Source organism: Vipera ursinii (genome assembly GCF_947247035.1).
Source record: "Vipera ursinii genome assembly, chromosome: 2".
Taxonomy (NCBI): Eukaryota; Metazoa; Chordata; class Lepidosauria; order Squamata; family Viperidae; genus Vipera; species Vipera ursinii.
In genome coordinates, this window is record NC_139513.1 from 186441836 (window position 1) to 186462633 (window position 20798).

At 41.0% G+C, this 20798-nt stretch overlaps 2 protein-coding genes across 5 annotated transcripts in view; one reads left to right on the forward strand and one right to left on the reverse strand.

The window, feature by feature from the left end:
• Positions 1-20798, reverse strand: part of EXOSC8 (exosome component 8) — a 366617-nt gene that overhangs the window by 254955 nt on the left and 90864 nt on the right. The window lies entirely within an intron of this gene.
• Positions 1-20798, forward strand: part of SUPT20H (SPT20 homolog, SAGA complex component) — an 80250-nt gene that overhangs the window by 5608 nt on the left and 53844 nt on the right. For all 4 annotated transcript variants that reach the window (XM_083354464.1, XM_083354463.1, XM_083354465.1 and 1 more), the window contains exons 7-13: positions 9119-9222; positions 13596-13712; positions 13814-13867; positions 16422-16561; positions 17213-17369; positions 17456-17512; positions 18666-18737. In XM_083354464.1, the coding sequence (XP_083210590.1) occupies positions 9119-9222; positions 13596-13712; positions 13814-13867; positions 16422-16561; positions 17213-17369; positions 17456-17512; positions 18666-18737 (701 nt within the window). The remainder of the gene's footprint in view (positions 1-9118; positions 9223-13595; positions 13713-13813; positions 13868-16421; positions 16562-17212; positions 17370-17455; positions 17513-18665; positions 18738-20798) is intronic.

Genomic DNA, 20798 nt, shown 5'->3' on the forward strand with positions numbered 1-20798 from the left:
TTAGATTGTAAGCCGCCCTGAGTCTTCGGAGAAGGGCGGGATATAAATGGGATTTAAAAAAAATTGGGCATTTTAAGACCACCTCTTTCACGTATATCATCTTGCATTATCTTAAGTTTTACTCTCGGTCTTTTCCCTGCCCAAATAAATTTATTAACGCCTTTCTGCCATTCCTCCAAATTTGAATCTTTTTAAGTATAGGTATCATTTGAAACAAAAATAAAAATTTTGGTAAAACATTCATTTTCACTGCTGCAATTGTTCCCAATAAAGACAATTGTAGTTTTCTCCAACTATCTAACTCTTTTTGTGTTTTTAGCCATAACAACTCATAATTATTTTTGTATAATTTCACATTTGAAGCTGTAATATATACCCCCAAATATTTAATCTTTTTAACTATTTCAAATCCCGTTAATTTTTCTAGGAATTATTTTTGTTCTATGGTCATATTTTTAGACAGTATTTTAGTTTTTGGCCTATTTATCTTAAATCCCGAAACTTGTCCATATTGCAAAATTATCTCCATTAAATCTATAACCGATTGAGTCGGTTGACTTAATGTAATAACCAAGTCATCCGCAAATGCTCTTAATCTATAATCTTGATGTTTTATTTTAATTCCCTTTATTTTATTTGAATCACGTATCTTAGTCAATAATATTTCCAATGTTAAAACAAACAGCAATGGTGACAACAGACATCCCTGTCTTGTACCTTTTTCAATTTTGCAAGCATCTGTTAAACTACCATTGATTATTATTTGAGCTGTTTGTTTCTGATATATTGCCCTGATTGATTGTAAAAACTTATCCCCAAACTCCATCTTCTCTAAAACTTTTAATAAGAATTGCCAATTCAATTGATCAAACGCCTTTTCGGCGTCCAGAAAAATCAGCGCTGCGGGGACTTGATTATTTCTTTCCAAATATTCTAATAAATTTACAATATGTCTCACATTATATTTCATTTGTCTACCACTTATAAATCCTGTTTGATCACTATGAATCATTTGTTACATAACCTGCATTAATCTATTTGCTAAAATTTTTGCAAATATCTTATAATCAATATTTAAAAGTGATATTGGTCTGTAATTTTTGGATTGGGTAAGATCTTGATCTTCCTTTGGAATCAACGTTATAAAAGCTGTTTTCCAGGATGGAGGCACTTCTCCTCCAGATTGAATTGTTCTAAATAGCTCCTTTAAAGGTTCCACTATTTCTAGTTGTAGGTTTTTATAATAAATAGCTGTCAAACCATCTGTTCCAGGTGCCCTACCCACTTTTAGTTGTTTAACTGCTAAAATAATTTCTTCAGCAGTTATCAATTGATTCATCCCTTCCCTTTGCTCTTGTGTAAGTATAGGGGTATTCACTTCTTGTAGATATCTATCTATATCTAGACCTTGAATTGTATCCCTAGCATATAATTTTGAATAAAATTCTACAAAAACTTTTTAAATAATATTTTGTTGAAACACCTCTTTACCCTTATATTCTATTTTGTCTATATTACGTGATTTTTGTTTTTTCCTTAACAGATAAGCTAGCCACCTACCTGGCTTATGAGCATTGTAAAAAGTATTGTGTTTAACATATCGTAAATTAGTTGCCACTTGATCTGCCATCAAAATGTTAAACTGCCCTCTTAACAAATTAATTGCTTCTTTCACCCTCTTGTTAGATGGGTTCTTAACCCTAGAAAAAAATCATTAGTAATTAGTACAAAATCAATCCTAGAAAAAGATTGATGTCTATCAGAAAAAAAAGTAAAATCCCTTTCTTCCACGTTTTGTTCTCTCCAGACATCTCTCAGTTCCAAATCGTCTTTCATATCAAAAAAAGATTTAGGTAATCTAGCATGATTTGGCGTACTTTTAAAAGGTCCTTTTTATCTTTCTGTGTGTCCAACACTCCATTCCAGTCTCTCATTAAAATACATGATTTATAATCCCATTGAGTTATTTTATTGTGTAAAAGTTTGTAAAATTCTCCTTGCTGTTGATTAGGTGCATATATTCCAATTAAAAGTATTTTCTTCCCTTCTGTTAAAAGTTCAATTATAATATATCTTCCTTGTTTATCTGCTTCAATTAGGTTAGCTGTTAGATCCTTCTTCACATAAATAACTACTCCATTTTTCTTGTCTGGAGCAGATGCAGCAAATTGTATACCCAATCTGGAATTTATCAAATATTTTTGATCTGATACACAAATATGCGTTTCCTGCAAACATGTAACATCATTTTTAAATTGTTTTAAATACTGAAATTCTTTCTCTTTTGCGGAGAGTTTAGACCATTAACATTCCATGTTAGAAATTTTGTCACCATCTTTTGTGACTTGAAGCTTTCGGAGCGTATCTTGCAAATCCATATGTATCTGTCTCTTTGGTCTTGCTCCTCCCACTGCTTCATTATTAGTAGAATCTTGAGCTGTGATTTTAAGATACTGCTTCTGTTGTTCTTCTTGTTGTTGTTGTTCCTTTCGTCTGGTTGCAGTCCGTGTCATTCTTTGACCCCTTGGTTCTTCTGGTGGTGCCAGGGACTGTGCAATTTCCAAAGTTTGCTGTACTTCTTTTACAGTCAGTGAGGTGATTTCTTCACCTTGCTGTATGCCTTCCATTTGTGCCTTTTGCGCTCCTTCTTCCTCTCCTCTTTTGAATTCTGGGGGTGGTGATGAACCTGCTTTCAGTACATTACAATAAAAATCTTGTGCCTTCAGAACTGTATTAAGATGATATCTTGTACCTGCATAATTCACCACTATCCCAGTTGGTATCTCCCATCTGGACTGTAGCTGTCATTTTTTTAATTCATCTGCCAAGAAAACAAACTCTTTCCTTTTTCTTAAAATACTTGGTGGAATTTCTTTCAAAATTAAGACCTCTTGATCAGCCACTTTAAATCTGTTATGATAAAAAAACTTGAGTAATCGCATTTCTGATTGTTCTCTTTGTAAAATAAACAACCACATCTCTTGGTAGTTTCCTTTGTCTAGCAATCCAGGAGTTGACACGAAATATTTTATCTATTTCCTTTATAAAATCTTCAGCTCGCCAACCCAATATAGGTGCCACAGCCTTTGCAAGTATCTCTTCCAGATTTTCTTGTGGGTTTTCTTTCAGACCTCTTATCCTCAAGGCAAACTCCATGTCTCTATATTGTATCATTACCACCTCATCATTAATCTTATCCATTTTATTCTCAGCTTCGCACATTTTAGCTTCCAGTATCAAATTACTTTGGTTAACTTCTTCCACGCGTTCATCCAAATGCTCAATACAAACTGCCAACCCCTGAAATGCCAGTAAAATATCCTCACTTATTTCCTTATTTTTCTCATTAATGAGCTCTGCCATTTGCTCAGATTGAAGTTTTAAAGCCTGTTGTAAATCTTTTAATGTTAATGTTGGTGGAGGTACTGCGGGGGATGGCATCAGGGTCTGGAATGCAGATTGTTGTTGAACTGGTGATGCCCCCGCGCTTCTAGAAACAGGAGCTCTGGGTTGTTTGGAAGCCATTTTAACACCCATTAACTTTCGTTTCTCACTATCACTTTTCCACCCAATCCTTATATGAAAGTCATGATTAAGCTTAGAAACCCAGTTTGCAACTTTGTTACTTCCCTTTTAAGTCTCCAAATCTTTTAAATCTCTCTTATATCAGCTTCAAATGTTTTTAAAAGAGTCTTTTACAACTTTAAAAGACCACTTTCTGTCTTCCTCCTTGGTCTTTTTTCTCTAAAAAATCATTTCGGCGCCATCTTCCTCCCTGTCTTTTAAATTAAGCTTTGGGGAAGAAAAATAAGTAGCACCCCAGAGTTAAAGATCATGTACTTGCTATTTCAAAATTCTCCTGCTCAGCTCTGCCTGTGTCCGAGTAATCCAAAGTTCAGTATTGAATGCAGGGATGGTTGCAGCGTCCTGCTCTGTTCTAAAGCCTTAAAACAGAGGAGTCCCTGAGTCTGGAGTTAAATTCAGGCTCCGAGGGAGCTCTCACACTTCGACCCCCAGATTGATCATTCTGGGGGTCTAGGGAAGCTCTACCTCTACCTGAATGCTCACCCTCCCCTCTTCTCCTGAGGGGGGGTTCCCAAACCGCGAAACAGCTGATTGTTGCTGCGCCATTCCTTATCTTATTTAAACAACTGGGGTAGCATTCTCCTCCCCCCAGCTTCATTTTATTCAGAACAAAATAGTTTAAAGAAAAAGGCTGCCCTTTATATTGTCAGAGCAAAAACATCCAATGTTTGCAGCATTGACATCCGGCCCTCTTTACAAAAAGGATAGATCCTGTAATATAAACAAAAGCATATGCCAGGGATTATCTCTTGGTTTGTTGGGGTTTCTTTCATGAAACTTTTTGATGAGTCGGTCAGCCTTCACATCGCTAGATTTCACCCAAGTAGCTTCAGACAGCGAGTACCCCTTCCATTGTACTAGGTACTGCAATTTCCCTTTAAAAATTCTAGAGTCAAGAATGCCTTTCACTTCATAGTGTGTCTGACCCGCTACTACAAGGGGCCTGGGTGCCTTCTTGGGAGCTCTCAAGGTGGAGTCCCGAAATGGTTTCAGCTGGCTGCAATGGAAGACAAGGTGAACTTTCCCTAAAAGCCTAGGGAGTTTTAGTTCTAATGTGACAGGGTTGATGATCCTTACGATGGGGAAAGGCCCTAAGAATTTTAGTCCTAATTTCTTGCTGAGTAATTTGAGACGTAAATATTTAGTTGACAGATAAACCTTTTCCCCAACTTGGAATGTTCTTTAGGGAGCCCTCTTTTTATCAGCCTGTTTTTTATAGGTTTCGGAAGTCTTTTTTAACGCTGTTTTCGTGTTTCTCCAAACTTCTTCCCACCCCGTCATCCATTGATTAAGTGTCTGGGAAGCGGAGGGCACCTGAGGGTATTCAGGTATTGGGCTGAACTCTTTTCCTGTGGCTACTCTGAAAGGCATGTAGCCGGTGCTGCTGTGAACAGAATTATTGTAAGCCACCTCGGCGAAAGGGAGGGGGTCAGTCTAGTTTGTCTGTTTGTAGGAAACATAGCATCTGAGATATTGCTCCACCATTTTGTTAGCGGATTCTGCAGCCCCATTGGTAGCTGGATGAAAAGCAGATGATAAGCCTTGAGATGATCCAATTAATTTAAGGAAACTCGTCCAAAGTTTCGCTGTGAACTGCACTCCTCTATCCAAAATTATTCGCTTAGGAGTGCCATGCAGTCAGTAGATATGTTTCAGGAATAATTTAGTCAGTCATTGGGCAGATGGGAGTCCTTTGCAGGCAATAAAATGAGCCTGCTTCGAAAACAGTCTAGATGACAGTATTTCCTCTACTTTTGGGTAGGTCTACAATAAAGTCCATAGCTATTTCTTCCCATGGTTGAGAAGCGTCTGCCACTGACTGCAGTAACCCAGGGGGTTTCCCTGGAGTTCTTTTCATGGGGACACATACGGTACAACTCTTCACATAGTTTTCCACATCTCATTTTAGCCCTGGCCACCAAAATTGCCAGCGGATGAGGTGTAAATATCCGAAGTGTCCAGCCTGTTTTACATCATCGCTGTGTTTGAGAGCATTGAGACGGAGGGCTTCAGGTAGATACAGTTTCCCCCCCTTGTATGCCAAACCATCCCTGCATCTTAGGGAGGTTTGATTATCTTTTAACCATTGATCGGTGAGGAGCTCTCATTTTATCTTTTTCGCTCCCGGGTCATCAGAATTAGGGGTTCTGCAAAGTGTGAGTTGTACCGTAGTTTGTGAACTGGGGATAATTGCCTCGTTGACCTCTTTGTGTTCACTTTTGTACTGGGGCAATCGGGACAGTACATCAGCTAAGAACTTTTTTTCTCCCAGTATGTACTTTAGAATGAAGTTGAAACGATTAGAGTACTGTGCCCACCATATTTGTTTTGGGGACAGTTTGTGGGGGGTGTCTTCTGTGCCTCTAGGATTTTGTGATCTGTCCATACTTCAAATAGCACCTTGCTCCCCTCTAAATAGTGTCGCCAGTTTAACAGGCTCCTCCTAATGGCGAAGGCCTCCTCCCAGATTGCCCATCTCCTCTTGCTTTCAGTGAATTTTTTGGAGATTTAGCCGCAGGGTTGTAGGACTCCATTTTTGTTCTTTTGCAGTAATATAGCTCCAACTGCAACATCGCTGGCGTCAGCTTGAATTACGAAGGGCTCCCCGGGCATGGATGCTTTAGGACTGGTTCAGCAGCAAATAGTCTTTTTAAATTCTCAAAAGCTGTTTGACAGCTCCTCGTCTGATGGTTTGCCCGGTTGTGGCTTCCTTCCTCCTTTCCCTGTTTTGAGTAGTTCTGTAATGGGTAGGGCAATCTTGGCAAAGGAGGAGATGAATTGACGATAAAAGTTAGCAAAACCTAAAAAACTCTGAAGCTGTTTGTGAGTCTTTTCACTTTGGCTGGGTCCATTTCAATGTCCTCATTGGAAATTCTATAGCCAAGATAATGTAATCGTGTTTGGTGAAATTCACATTTTGACAATTTGACATAAAGCTTGGCCTTCAATAGTTTCTTTAACTGTTCTCTCACTAACTTTATATGATCAGTCATATTTGTGCTGAATATCAAGATGTCATCAAGATACACCAGAACACCTTTGTATAAGTGATCATGTAGGACCTCATTAATCAGCTGCATGAATACGGATGGGGCCTCCTGCAGTCTAAATGGCATGACTTTGAATTGGTAGCTTCCCAAGAGACAATTAAAGGCAGTTTTCCACTCGTCTCCCTCTTTTATTCTTACCCGTTAGTGTGCCTCTCTCAGGTCCAATTTTGTGAAAATACTCCCCTTAGCTAGGTGGGTTAACAAGTCTTTCAGGAGGGGGAGGGGGTATTTGTTCTCCACACTCACTGCGTTAAGCCCTTTATAGTCCATGCAGAGATGAAGAGACCCATCTTTTTTTTCTTGAACAACACGGGCTCCCATAGTGGACTTGGCTCGTTGAATGAACCCCCTCCCTAGGTTTTATCCAGGTATCATTGCATCTCCTCCATTTCAAGGAGGGACATGGCTTACATTCTCAGTCATGGGAGTTTGGCTCCTGGCAACAGTTCGATAGAACAATCATTGGGTCTGTGAGGGGCCACGGTGTTGCATTCTTTCTCACTAAATGCCCCCTCCAGGTCCCAGTACTCATTGGGGATGGTTGGTTCACCTGGTGGCGGTGAGGCAGCCATGTGTGCTTGTTCAGTTGGTGACCTAAATTGTCCTGCCACATCTGTTGAATCAGTGTGAGGTTGCAAGGCCTGTGTTAGCTGTGGCAAACTCAGAGGTTGCTGACTGTCTACCTGTGGGGGCTGCCAAACTCCTCATTGCTGCAAAGGCCTCAGACTAGGGTTCTCTCTGTAGGGTTGGAGACCCTGGCAGGGGAAGACAGGGTCTGGAAGGCTGTCTGATCTGCAATGGAGGCGCTGTAGGCTCCTCTCAGTAGGAGTTGATTTCTGCTTCTTATCTGTAGCTTTTCAAATCTTTCCAGTGACTCACCCGAACATTCAGTGGCAGACGATTGGGTAGCTCTCCACCGGTCTGCTTTTGAAGTCTTTGGCAGGGCAGTCTCGAGGCATCGAGTCTCCGCTGGAGTGGTTCCAGCTTGACAACCAGATAAGCTCTCCTAACTGTTTGGGTTCTCCTCACAACTGGGAGACCTGCACAAACTCATCTTCCCACAGCATGTTGTCTGTTGCTTCCTCCTCTGAAGTGTCAGTAGCTGCCAGGTCACTGTTTTCAAGCAGTTTCTCTTTTCCCATGATGAAGATTTTTCACTGAATCTTTGCCAGCTTCTCTCAAGGCTAGAGACAGTGGCTGGGGCTCAGGACCCCCAGGTTGTTTGAAAAGAAAGGTGATTTTGGCATGATGTCATGGTTCCGACTAAAGAGACAGTTCGAAGAACATTCAGGCATTGTTTATCCTAAAAAGTATAATAATGAGAATGAAGCATCGGCACTCATGAATGGTTGCCAAAATCTGAATTGTCCTCCCCTGAACACATTGTATCAAACACATCCTATCAAACACAATTCCCTCCCTTAATTTGGACGTCATAAATCACATTCTCCAATTAGTTTAAAATGCAAGCTTCACTTCTGTTATCTAGCACGTGTTACCCCCCGTTGATAGGGCTCGCAACTTGGGCGTCCTCCTGGATTCACGGCTCAATTTTGAAGATCACATAGGAGCCGTGACCAGGGGGGCTTTTGCACAGGTTCGCCTGGTGCGCCAGTTGCGTCCCTATCTGGACCGAGACGCCCTACGCACAGTCACTCATGCGCTTGTGACCTCCCGTTTGGACTACTGTAACGCTCTCTACATGGGGCTGCCCTTGAAGACCACTCGGAGGCTTCAACTGGTGCAGAATGCGGCCGCGCGAGTTGTAATGGGGGTTTCCCGATACTCCCATGTAACACCTCTACTCCGCGAGCTGCATTGGCTTCCGGTTGCCCTCCGGGTGAAATTCAAGGTGCTGGTTATCACCTATAAAGCCCTACATGGCCTGGGTCCGGGATATTTGAGGGAACATCTGCTGCCGGCATCAAACGCCCTTCGCCCAGTGCGCTCCCACAGGGAGGGTCTGCTCAGGGTTCCGCCGGTGAGAGATTGCCGGCGGGTGACACCCAGGGATAGGGCCTTCTCAGTGGGAGCGCCTGCCCTCTGGAACCAGCTGCCGGTGGAGCTGAGGACTGCCCCCGACCTCCGATCATTCCGCCGGGGCCTGAAGACCTGGCTTTTTCAGCTCTCGGGCCCAGACTGAGGAAGAATTTTTAATTTGGGGTTCTTTTTAACTGACTACAGGGTTAATTTAATACTTTTTAATTTGTTCTTAATTTTTGTATTTTGGATTTTTAATTCCCTGTAAACCGCCCTGAGTCCTCAAGGAATAGGGCGGTATATAAATATAACTAAATAAATAAATAAATAAAATTCCTTATTTTAGTTAAACAACTGGATTAGCATTCTCGTCCCCCCACCTTCATTTTATTCAGAGCAAAACAGTTTAAAGAAAAAGGCTGCCTCTTATATTGTCAGAGCAAAAACATCCAATGTTTGCAGCGTTGACATTCTTGCTGAGCTTTATTCTGTTTTAAATGCAGATTCAGAAACCATTCGGCTTCCTTATGAAGAGGGAGAATTACTTGAATATTTGGATGCTGAGGAGCTGCCCCCTATTCTAGTTGACCTCCTTGAAAAATCTCAGGTTTGAAAAGAATTTGCATGATTGTGGAATTGTTAATGTATTTTTGATGGGATATAGTAGCAACACTACTTATGCATGTATGATAGAGTCAGTTGGGATATACACAGATACCACTATATAGGCAGTTTGTATAATAAGAGTGATAGCTGTTAATAGACAAAACTGAACAGAGTAAATTTAGATAACTTGCAACCCCACCAATTGTTCCATGTTGCAAGCCAATTAACAAGCAGTTAAACAGGAGAAGATTACTGTTAGTTGTAGCAAGATAGAAATCCTAGTCTGGAGAGGCAGTAAAAAGAGAAATGTCCCTGAGTACATAATTGTGTACATATATCTATATACAGTATGTAAGAGTATGAATGTTTGTGTGTACATATAGGCACAAATGAATGTGTTTGTATCTTTGTAAAATTAAGGCTGTAATTCACCATCTTAGGCTCCATATAGCAAAAAATGTTACTTAGATTTCTATAGTGGCTTTAGCCTTTATTATTTAAATTGCTGGTAATATTACTAGCAACATTACATTAATCTACTTATTTTCACAGACTTATTTTAGAGTTCACATCAAAACACAGCTAAGGCAAACATGATTAATATAATGTTTAACTTGATAAGCTATGATTTCTGATTCAGTGAGAAACCATGATTTGAACAATGCTTTGTGTAATGCCTCAGTGAGTATGGTTATAGTTATATAAGTTCAATGACAAAACAAAGCAAAACAAAAATAGATTATCAGTGTACTAAGACTTAGTTCCTTATGTTCCCCCTACTTAGCTCCTTTTTCTAAGGCATTTCCAAATTAAATATTAGAAAGGAATTTGTTTTGAAATATTGTTTGTCATATGTTTCAAAGTTCATGTCATAATTTTACTATAACTGATCCTTAGTATATGATTTAGAACTTTGAGATTGTCTAAAAAAACAATAAAAGCAAATATATCACTTTTATATCACTTGGTACCATCTTTATTCTTGCTGATGTATTGATAGAAGACACATTTAACAATTGATCGTAAGATGTAATAATCATTTTGGTTCTGCTTAAATATAATCAAACTTCAAAATCGCTTATGAATGGAATGGTACGGTACGGAATAGAATAGAATAGAATAGAATAGAATAGAATAGAATAGAATAGAATAGAATAGAATAGAATAATAGAATAGAATAGAATAGAATAGAATAGAATAGAATAGAATAGAATAGAATAGAATAGAATTGGAAGGGACCTTGGAGGTCTTCTAGTCCAGCCCCCTGCTCAAGCAGGAGAACCTATACCATCTCAGACAACTGACTGTCTAGGCTCTAGCCTCTCACACATTGCAATGAAGATCTAAAACAGGGGTGTCAAACTCAATTTCATTGAGGGCCGCATCAGCATTGCGGTTGCCCTCAGGGGGCCGGGTGGGTATGGCCAGGGTGGGCGTGGCTAGAGTGCGTATGGCCTACTGGGTGGGCGTGGCCAGCTCTACATCGTTCGCATCAAGGGTGCCTGTGGGGTCCTGGGCAGGAGTGGGGCAGATCTGAGGGTCTCTGGCAGAAGGAGGGTCTCTGGGCCAGGGCCAAGGCAGTGGGGGCCGTTCCCTCACTGTTTCCAGGATGGCTTCGCGGGCCGCATGAAACCACTTCGCGGGCCGGATCCGACCCCCGGGCCTTGTGTTTGACATGTCTGATCTAAAAGAAGAAAAATATGTTTTGATGCCTTATGATAAAGGAAGTAGCTGTAATCAAGAATTTTCCCATGGTACTGTGATATTTGCAGTTCTGGCTAATTCTTCTTGGTCTCATTTTTCTTAGATATGATTAGAAAGTATGAAGTATATCACTCATCTTAAGTGACTTTTGGTTGATGAAGAGGGTACACATCTTAGAGTTATTCATATGCAGCTAACACATACTTCATTGTTTCATTATTTATTTATATATTATATTTATATATTTTTAACATAATAGGCCAATACAGTGTGAAATATATCCAAATGGGAAATAATATTACATATAAGAAGGAAAAACTTCTGGATATTGCTAGGAAGTGGCCATAAAGATACTGAAAGACATTTTGGCCTGAAATGTTGTCATTGTGTCCTGATTACAATTTTTTCATGGTCAATACTGTCAATACTGTTCAATTACTCTGAGAGAAATTTCTACCTAAGCCAGGTAGAAACAAGAAACATACCTCTTCTTAAAGCTGATACAAAAGTTGATACAGCAATAAATTTGGCTGTAGGTGTCAAATGTCTAGTTGACATTTCCAGAAAAAGAAACTCCTAGGAATGATTTTACCAAGAGTATAATACTTTACTGAAAATTTACTTTGGCACAGAAGAAGCAAAAACAGCTCTGGTTTTCCTGTGTGAAAGCTTACTTAATTAAACAATAGATTCCCTTGCCCCCACCCACCAGGTGTTCACATTGTTCAATAGTAATGCTTCTTCTTGTTATGGGAAAAGTCCACTTCTCCATTGAGCACCTGTGTTAGTGATCTTGGCATTCTTGCAGGCTCTGAAAGATGCCTCGGTTGCCTAGATTACCATCCCTCCGACCTTTACATTCCATTCCACAATCTTTACTCTGTTTTTGTCAAACCATGAGTGAGGGAGAAAATGTAGGTGAAAGGGCAAATCAGTCTTGACAGTAGGAAAATGTTGCTCAGATACCAAACACTACATTAGACGAATAGAATAGAATAGAATAGAATAGAATAGAATAGAATAGAATAGAATAGAATAGACCACAATGAGGTGGTCACTGACCTCGAGCCAGACATCCTAGTATGTGAAGTGAAGTGTGCCTTAGGAAAGCTGAGCAACAACAAAGCTAGTGGAGGTGACAGTATTCCAGCTGAGCTATTCATAATCTTAAAAGATGTAGTAAAAGTGCTACACTCAATTTGCCAGCAAATTTGGAAAACTCAAAAGTGGCCACAGGATTGGAAAAGATTAGTTTACATTCCAATTCCAAAGAAAGGCAGTGCCAAAGAATGTTCAAACTATCGCACCATTGTACTCATTTCACATGCTAGTAAAGTTATGCTTAAAATCCTACAAGCTAGACTTCAGCAGTATGTGGATCGAGAACTACCAGAAGTACAGGCAGGATTCCAAAGAGGCAGAGGAACTAGAGATCAAATTGCCAACATACACTAGATCATGGAGAAAGCTAGAGAGTTCCAGAAAAACATCTACTTCTGCTTCACTGACTATGCTAAAGCATTTCATTGTGTGGATCACAACAAACTGTGGCAAGTTCTTAAAGAGATGGGAGTACCAAATCCATTGCAGCAAAACTTACAGCTAACAATAGCAGAGCAATAGAATCTAACACAAGACATCAGCCAAATAAAATTGCCAAATACTCCTTAAGAACACAAAGCTTACATTGCACAAATCCCAGAACTTCAAAGTCACAAAAGCACAAAAGAATCCTTCCACTCTCCATCTCCCTCCCTCCCTCCCTCTGTGTCTCACCTCCAGCTGATACTGCCTTTCTTCATTCCTCATGGAGAGCGACCTCTTCTGCTGCATTTCTTGCCTGTTTGTTGCTGCCAGCACAGGTGGCTGCCACAGAAGTTGTAGATCAGCTCATGGCCGGTCTGCTTGGCCTGCTTGATCTCTTCTCCTCCCCCCCCCACTACTCCTTCTTTCCCTTCGGTGCAGCTAGAGCTGACTTCACCTCCTCCCAAGGCGGCTTCTTTTTTTCTCTCTCTCTCCCTCTCCCACCCAAACTGCCTCCTTTTATAGCCTCTCCTGTCTCCACCCCCCTCGTCCTCCTCCTTTCTCATGGGGGAGGGTAAGCCAGAAGTGAGCCTGGGGCCTTTGCCTCGCCCCAGCCACTCTGCAGCTCCGGAGGACTCTCAAAGTAAGTCCTTGCCTGTGCTGGCGCTTTCCTTCCCCCACTACACTTGGCTAGGCAGGGCTGCGTACCACCTGCCATGTGTTAATGTACCACAAGTGATACGTGTACCACCAGTTTAAAAGCCCTATTCTAGTCCAGCCCCCTGCTCAAGCAGGAGAATCTATTCCATCTCAGATGAGTGATTGTCTAGCCTCTTTTTAAAAATCTCCAGTGATGGAGTGCCCATGATTTCTTCGGGCAAGCTATTTCACTGGCTAATCGTTCTCACTGCCAGGAAGTTTCTCCTTAATTCCAGATTGCTTCTCTCCTTGATCAGTTTCCAACCATTGTTTCTTGTCCTGCCGTCTGGAGCATAATGTGACCCCATCTTCTTTGTGGCAGCCCCTCAAATATTGGAACACTGCTGTCATGTCCCCCCTATTTCTTCTTTTCTTTAGACTAACCTAAACCAAGTATATAGAAAAAAACATAATTGTGTAATTTTATTTATGTTTATTTTTAAACAGATTAATATTTTCCATTGTGGGTGTGTCATAACAGAAATACGTGACTATAGACAGTCTGGCAATCTAAAATCTCCAACATATCAAAGCAAGCACATTCTTTTGCACCCAACAATGCAGGTAAACTCTTCATGCTTTCAAGAACTGCCATTGCTGCAGCTTTGATGAATTTTTATTTATGTCAGTATTTCATAATAAATGGTTACCCTCCTTTTTTCTAGACCTTGATTTGTGATGTGCATTCCATTACAAGTGACAACCACAAGTGGACACAGGTACAAACAAAGCTATATAAGCCTTGTGATATTATAGGCTGGTCGTCCAGAAATTTCTGATCTAAGATACATTTTTGGTGCAAGCTATATTTCTGGTTTAAGATCGGTATTAGCTTATTCAGTAAATCACTGAGCAAATTCTGTTCAAATAGCAAGCTTTTGGACTATGATGGAATGTTCTTCCATAATGAAAACTAGCATGTTAGAAAAAAGAACCAATTTTCCAAAAATATACAGTGAGGGGAAAAATTATTTGATCCCCTGTGTCATGGTTCCAATAGATGAGACCATTTAAAAGAACTTCAAGGCAATAATTTCTTCCTTAAAGAACATTTTTATTTGGCTACAACATAACAGCACCCCTAGGTTACAGAGTTGCAAGCTACATTTCCCACCCCAAATTGCTGTCATAAATCACATTCACCAATTGTTAGAAAACGCGGGCACTCCTCCCAGCTGCTCCAGCCTGCCAAAATGTTATCAGCATCGACCTTGGTTCCCTTACATGTGAATTGTTTTGGCTAACTGAGAACTACCCCCCCTTCTTTTTCTAACTAATTAAGTGGCAACAAAGAGAAAGTGAAAAATGGCTTCAATTAGGATTGTCACAACGTTGACATCCTGCTGATTTGGTACGTTTGCCCACTGACAAAGAAATGATCAGTCTGTAATTTTAATAGTAGGTTTATTTTAACAGTGAGAGACTTGTTGTCTTGGCTGTGTGTTTTGGCTCATTGCCATGCTGGAATAACCATTCACGACCCATTTTTAATGCCCTTGCTGAGGGAAGGAGGTTCTCACCCAAGATTTGACAGTACATGGCCCCGCCATTGTCCCTTTGATGCAGTGAAGTTGGCCTGTCCCTTTAGCAGAAAAACACCTCCAAAGCATAATGTTTCCACCTCCATGTTTGACGGTGGGGATGATGTTCTTGGAGTCATAGGCAGCATTCCTCCTCCAAGCATGGCAAATTGAGTTGATACTTCTGCTGCCTGGATCGGCCGTGGGCCCCCCCGCAAAATTGCTCTGTATCCCTTGATCTGGTGGGTAGAAGCATTTTCCAGGCCTCTGGAGCTCGTATCCATGGCTGCGGGGCAATTTTGTGGCATGCCAGTGGCTCAATCCAGGCTCCAGAGGCCTGGAAAATGCTTCTGCCACCCAGATCAGCCATGGGGGAGAGTACAAAATTGCTCTGCAGCCCTACATCTGGAGCTCGCATCTAAGACTGCAGAGCAATTTTGCCCTGGCCGATCTGGGCGGCAGAAGCATTTTTTAGGCCTCTGGAGCCCGAATCAGGCCACTGGTGTGCCACAAAATCACCCCGTAGCCAAGGATGTGAGCTCCAGAGGCTTGGAAAATGCTTCTGCCACCTGGATCGGCCGTGGGGGAGAGCGCAAAATTGCTCTGCAGACCTAGATCCGTGCAGCAGAAGCATTTTCCAGGCCTCTGGAGCCTAGATTGGGCCGCTGGCACGCTGCAAAATTGCCCCACAGCCATGAAGCGAGCTCCAGAGCTTGGAAAAGGCCTTTTCTAAGTGGCAGCGGTGGCAGTACAATCCGTGTGGTGGTTCGGGGTAATGGCAGCAGCCGTGCAATCTGCACGGCAGTTGGGGAATGGCGGCAGCGTGATCCATGTAGCAGGGGGTCGGCTGCTGTGTGATCCACACGGCGGGTGGAGGGGTGGCGCCAGGGCAGTCCGTGCGGCAGGTGGGGGTGGCAGCGGCATTCCATGCGGTGGGTGGGGCAGCGGCAGCACAATCCATGCAGTTTGTGGGGGGGAGGGGCAGCACGATGTACGCTGTGGGTGTGGCAGCAGCAACGCAATCTGCACAGCTGGGGGAAATTGCAGCAGCAGGGCGATCTGTGCGGCGGGGGGAACAGTGGTATCGTGATCTGTGCGGTGGGTGGGGAGGAATAGCGGTGGCGCAATCTATGTGGTTGGGGCAGCAGCGGCAGTGCAATCCGTGTGGCGGGTGGGGGGAACGGCAGCGGCAGGGCGATCCATGCAGTGGGTGGGTGGCAGGGACTCAGCACGATCCGCGTGGTGGGTGTGGGGCCAGTGGCGGCAGCACAATCTGCACGGAGGGTGGGGGAATGGCGGCAGGGCGATCTGTGGTGGGTGGGGAGATGGTGGTGGTGCGATCTGCACAGCGCATGGGGGAAAAGGAAGCAACGGCAGGGCAATCTGTACAGCGGGTGGGGAGGAAACCTACCCCACTTGTTTAATGGCCACCTTTGGCCGAGCCGCATTGCAGCAGCAATATGCGAGATGGCAAACATCTGCGTCATGCCAAAACCAGCCATTTGCCACCTGCTGCCCAGCACGACTGCCATGAGGCCGCTGAGCTCATGGGTTGCAATTTGGGCACTCGGTCTCTAAAAAGTTTCCCCATCACTGCTCTAGCATATTTGAAAAGAATGGAAATAATTGTTGTCTACATAAATATTGAAAATGAAATATATTGACCTCAGTGGACTTACTTGTAAAAATGTGCATATAAATGTAGCATTAATCAATTATTGCCCTTTTAGAATCTTCTGAATTTGTGTTTTAGGAAGACAAACTTCTATTAGAAAGTCAACTTATACTGGCAACAGCAGAACCTCTGTGTCTAGATCCATCAGTTGCTGTTACATGCACAGCAAACCGGCTTTTGTATAATAAGCAGAAAATGAGCACTCACCCAATGAAACGGTACTGGAAAATATTCATCTTTAGAGGATCTTTGCAAAAAAAATTGCTTTATTTTATACTAGGAAAAAAGTGGATTACATTCAAATTAGATAACTTTTAAAGCCTATACCTATACAATAACCTAGAACAGTGAATGTAAATATATTTCAGGGGAAAAATTGGATGAAGTCCAATACAATTGTAAACTTATATTAGTAAATAAAAGTTTTTTTCTTCTGTTCAGTAGTATCCAATTCTTGGAGACTGCCTGGACTAGTCCCTTCAGTTTTCTTGACAAGGTTTTTCAGTAGTCACTTGCCATTGCCTCCTTTCTAGGACTGAGAGAAAGTGACTGATCAAAAGTCATCCAGCTACTTTTGTGTTTAAGGCAGAACTAGAACTCATGGTCACCTGGTTTCTAGCCTGGTATCTCAACCACTACACAAAAGGAGTTGTAAATAGATTTACAAAATCAATGTATATTTATAAAATTAAATACAAATATGTTTTATACATTGAAGATATAAGCTTGCAGTTGACTTACTTTTCTTGACTTAAAAGGAATTGCATAGCAGCCTTACAACTACCTTATTAAATCATGGTTATAAATGTGTGTATAAATGTGTTCCATAATATTAGTTTTCTTTATATTAATCTTGCAATATCTCATAGATGTTTCAAGAGATATTCCAGGCCATCTCTGAATCACCAGCAGGAGGTGTCTCAAAGTACCGTTCCACCACAGTTCAAGCTGTTTGATTATTTACAAAAAAGAAAGGAAAGGAGAGGAAGCCAACAGTACGATCTCAAAATTTCCAAAGCTGGAAATGTATGCTTATTTTAAGAATCTTTTAAAGTATACATTTGTGAAATGTATTTATCCTGATGGCTGTTTATATATTTTTGTCCCCTTAGTGTGTTGATATGTGGAAACAGAACCCCTGCTATTTGACTGCACCATTTGAAGTAGATGTAAGTTTACAGATTTACCAAGCTTTCCTTCATCTGTCATCCAAGCTAGTGGAGGAGTTTGAGTGAAATCCTAAACCTGCTTGCTATTTTGTTCTAATAAAAACATTGCCTAATTATGTAGTTATTTAAAATATTGAATATTTTTAATATTTAGAAATGAAGGATTATTTTGATGATGTCAATATTGAATATTTTTAAAATTTAGAAATGAAGGATTCTTTTGATGATGTTGGTAAATTTGTTGTGAAAGTTTTTCTGGGAATGTTTTATTGTTCCTATTTCTAAAAATCTATCTAATTACAAGTAACTTTAAAAAATCCTCATTAGAGTTATACATAATCAACTGGTTAATCCAGGGTAGATACTCTTTTGGGTTGAAAGGCCCAGCTAGAATAGGGCTACATGTCTGTCAGGCTCCAGAGGAGATCGAACTATGTTGATTAGATGTCTTTAAATAACCAGTATGATACTATTTTTTTAAAAATACTAAGCATAATTTATTAACTTTACCTTATTCAAGTGTTGCTTTTATTCATTTACACTGTCAGAACCCACTTCAGCCCACATCTTAAGAAAGAAGGACTCTTGGAGACAAAGTTTTCCAAGTAGGAACTTTTACTAAGAAATAGGAGATAGCAGGCATAATAGACAGGATCTGAAGAATCCCCCCACTGATCAATATTTTTAAGGTGTTCCCAAGCAAACCCCATCCCTCAGTTTTTTCGGTCAGTTCCGGATGAGGCAAGCTCCAAGTGGTAAGCCCCTCGTGGGACAAGAGACACAGCAGTCCATTCGTAGCAGGATCATTTCCACCCCCTCACATTCCATCCAGAGAAACAACCCAGATTCCGGAGGCTTTCATTCCTCACTTTCCACCCCCTTTCCTAGCTGCCGGCAAGATAAGAGGGATATGCCTAGTGAGAGAGTAATTGATTATATTGTGATGGATAGCAGGCAGGCGGAATAAACAAAAGTTTACATTTGAGGAAGGAAGTGAAAGCAATAAAACCCCCTGCTTGTTCTCTCTCCTCCTTGGGAATGGCAGAATCCAGGGGAGGGTGAGATTTGGGTTTTGCACAGAAGAGATAGTTAGAAATGAAATAAAAATGGATTCTGACATGCACTTTAATTTGTTTTTTTTTTATCTCTCAAGGTGGAAAAATATGCTAAAGTGGAAAAATCTATCAAACCTGATGACTCACAACCAAGTGTCTGGCCGATTCATGTGAGTGGTAGTATATTTTTAGTTAATTTCCAAGAACTATTTCTTTATAAAAAATGGAAATGCAGTATAATGAATAATTTGTTCCTGATTATATTTAGGCAACTAGAGACTAATTCTAAAGATCATTTTCAATTATTCATTAAAAGGGAAAACTGATCTCGTGAATTCTTCAAGTATGCAACTTCCTAGCAATAGAATGTAATTTTGTAGGAGCTGCTGTTGAGTGTGAGAATAAACCAGTTTATTGTGTTCAGAATTCTATTGCCTCTGAACTATAGATACTGTACAGTCAAAAAATAAAGTCAGTTGTCCAACAGTGACAATTCCTGTCTTTTGTAATTAACAGCTTTATGTTTCAATAAAAAATAAAAATAAAATTTAAAAAAGTACTTGTAACATAGATAATTGTGCGGGTAAGAATATAAATCTTGCTGTCAAGGCAAATCAAGCTTTTGATAGAGTGTGCCAAACCATGTGCGCTAATCAGACAGGTGGTAAGGAAGTAGGGGAACTCAAGATACAAAACAGGTTATGTAGAAAGTAAACATAGGGTAAGTCAAAAAGGACTCAAATGTCTATACACCAATGCTCAGAGTATCAGGTATAAAGAGGGGGAATTAAAAATTCAAGTACATGAGGGCAGATATTATATTGTTGCCATTACAGAAACTTGATAGATTGAAACCCACAAATGGAATATACAACTAAAGATATTTAAATTATTTAAAAGAAACAGACCAAATAAAAGAGGAGATAGAGTTGCACTTTATATAAGAAATAACTACTGTGTTTCCCCAGAAGGCCTATCCTGAAAATAAGTCCTAGCTTGATTTTTGGGGGTGGGCCTAATATAAGCCCTACCCCCAATAATGCGCCCTAGTTTTGGGGTGAGGCACATACCTAAAAATCAAGTTAGGGTGGGGATATGTGTGTGGAGCTGCCCCACATGCTCTGCACCCACTTACCTTGCAGCCAGGTCTCCTCGCCGGCCCACTTCTTCTGCAGCCAGGCCTGCATTTCTCAGTCACAGGCCTTTCTGCAGCCGAGAACCAAGCTATGGATTCAACCCATAGCTCAGTTCTGCAAGAGACCTTTGCGGGTGAGAACTGAGCTATGGATTGAATCCATAGCTTGGTAGTTGTCTGCAGAGGCCTTCTGGGAAGGCCTGACTGTAAAATGCAGGCTGGAATGCAGCTGCAGAATGAAGCTGCTCCTTTGGTCGCAGTAGAAGTGGACTGGTTAGGCGGGGCTGTCAGTGCTGGAGGTGAAGTATAAAAAAAACCACCACCACCCCCGAAAATAAGACCTGGTGCCTGTTTTGGAGGCAAAATTTTTTTTACATGGGTATTATCTATACAGAAATAGAGTACAATGATGAAAACTCTCTTGAATGCATTTGGATCATATAAAAGGGGGGGGGGAATGACATTGCCATAGGTATATAATCAAACAGGAAATAGATGAACTTTTTGCTAGCCAGTTAACTAAGGTATGTAGGAAGCACATCACAATAATAATGGGACATCAACTGGGAGAGAAAAACTGCACCAAGTGGAAGATCAAATAGGTTCCTGACAAACCTAGCAGACAACTTTGTTTCCCAAAATATAGAGAAGGGATTTCCTGCCTGAGCAGAGGGTTGGACTAGAAAACCTCCAAGGACCCTTCCAACTCTGCTATTCTGTTAAAAAGGAGTAAGCTGACATCTTAGTACTTTGAAATATTTGGCTGTGACCAACTGTCAATTTGAATATTTTTGTTCTTGGCTAGTTGTTTGCTGATAATTCTGTGTTGGCTAGAGCTACGAAGGGTAGTGGAAGTCTCTTATTTTAAAAACAATATATTTATGGACAAATCAAAGATATACCCTTTTGATTTCAGTCATTAATATTAGTACAGAAACACTTATAAACAGGGCTTTTTTTGTAAAAGAAAAAGGTGCCGGAACTCACACATGTCACACAACCTGCCTTGCCTACCCTACAAGGTTCCATCCAAAAAAGGTGCCGGAACTCCGTTCTGAGCGTTCTATGAGAAAAAAAGCCCTGCTTATAAATATAA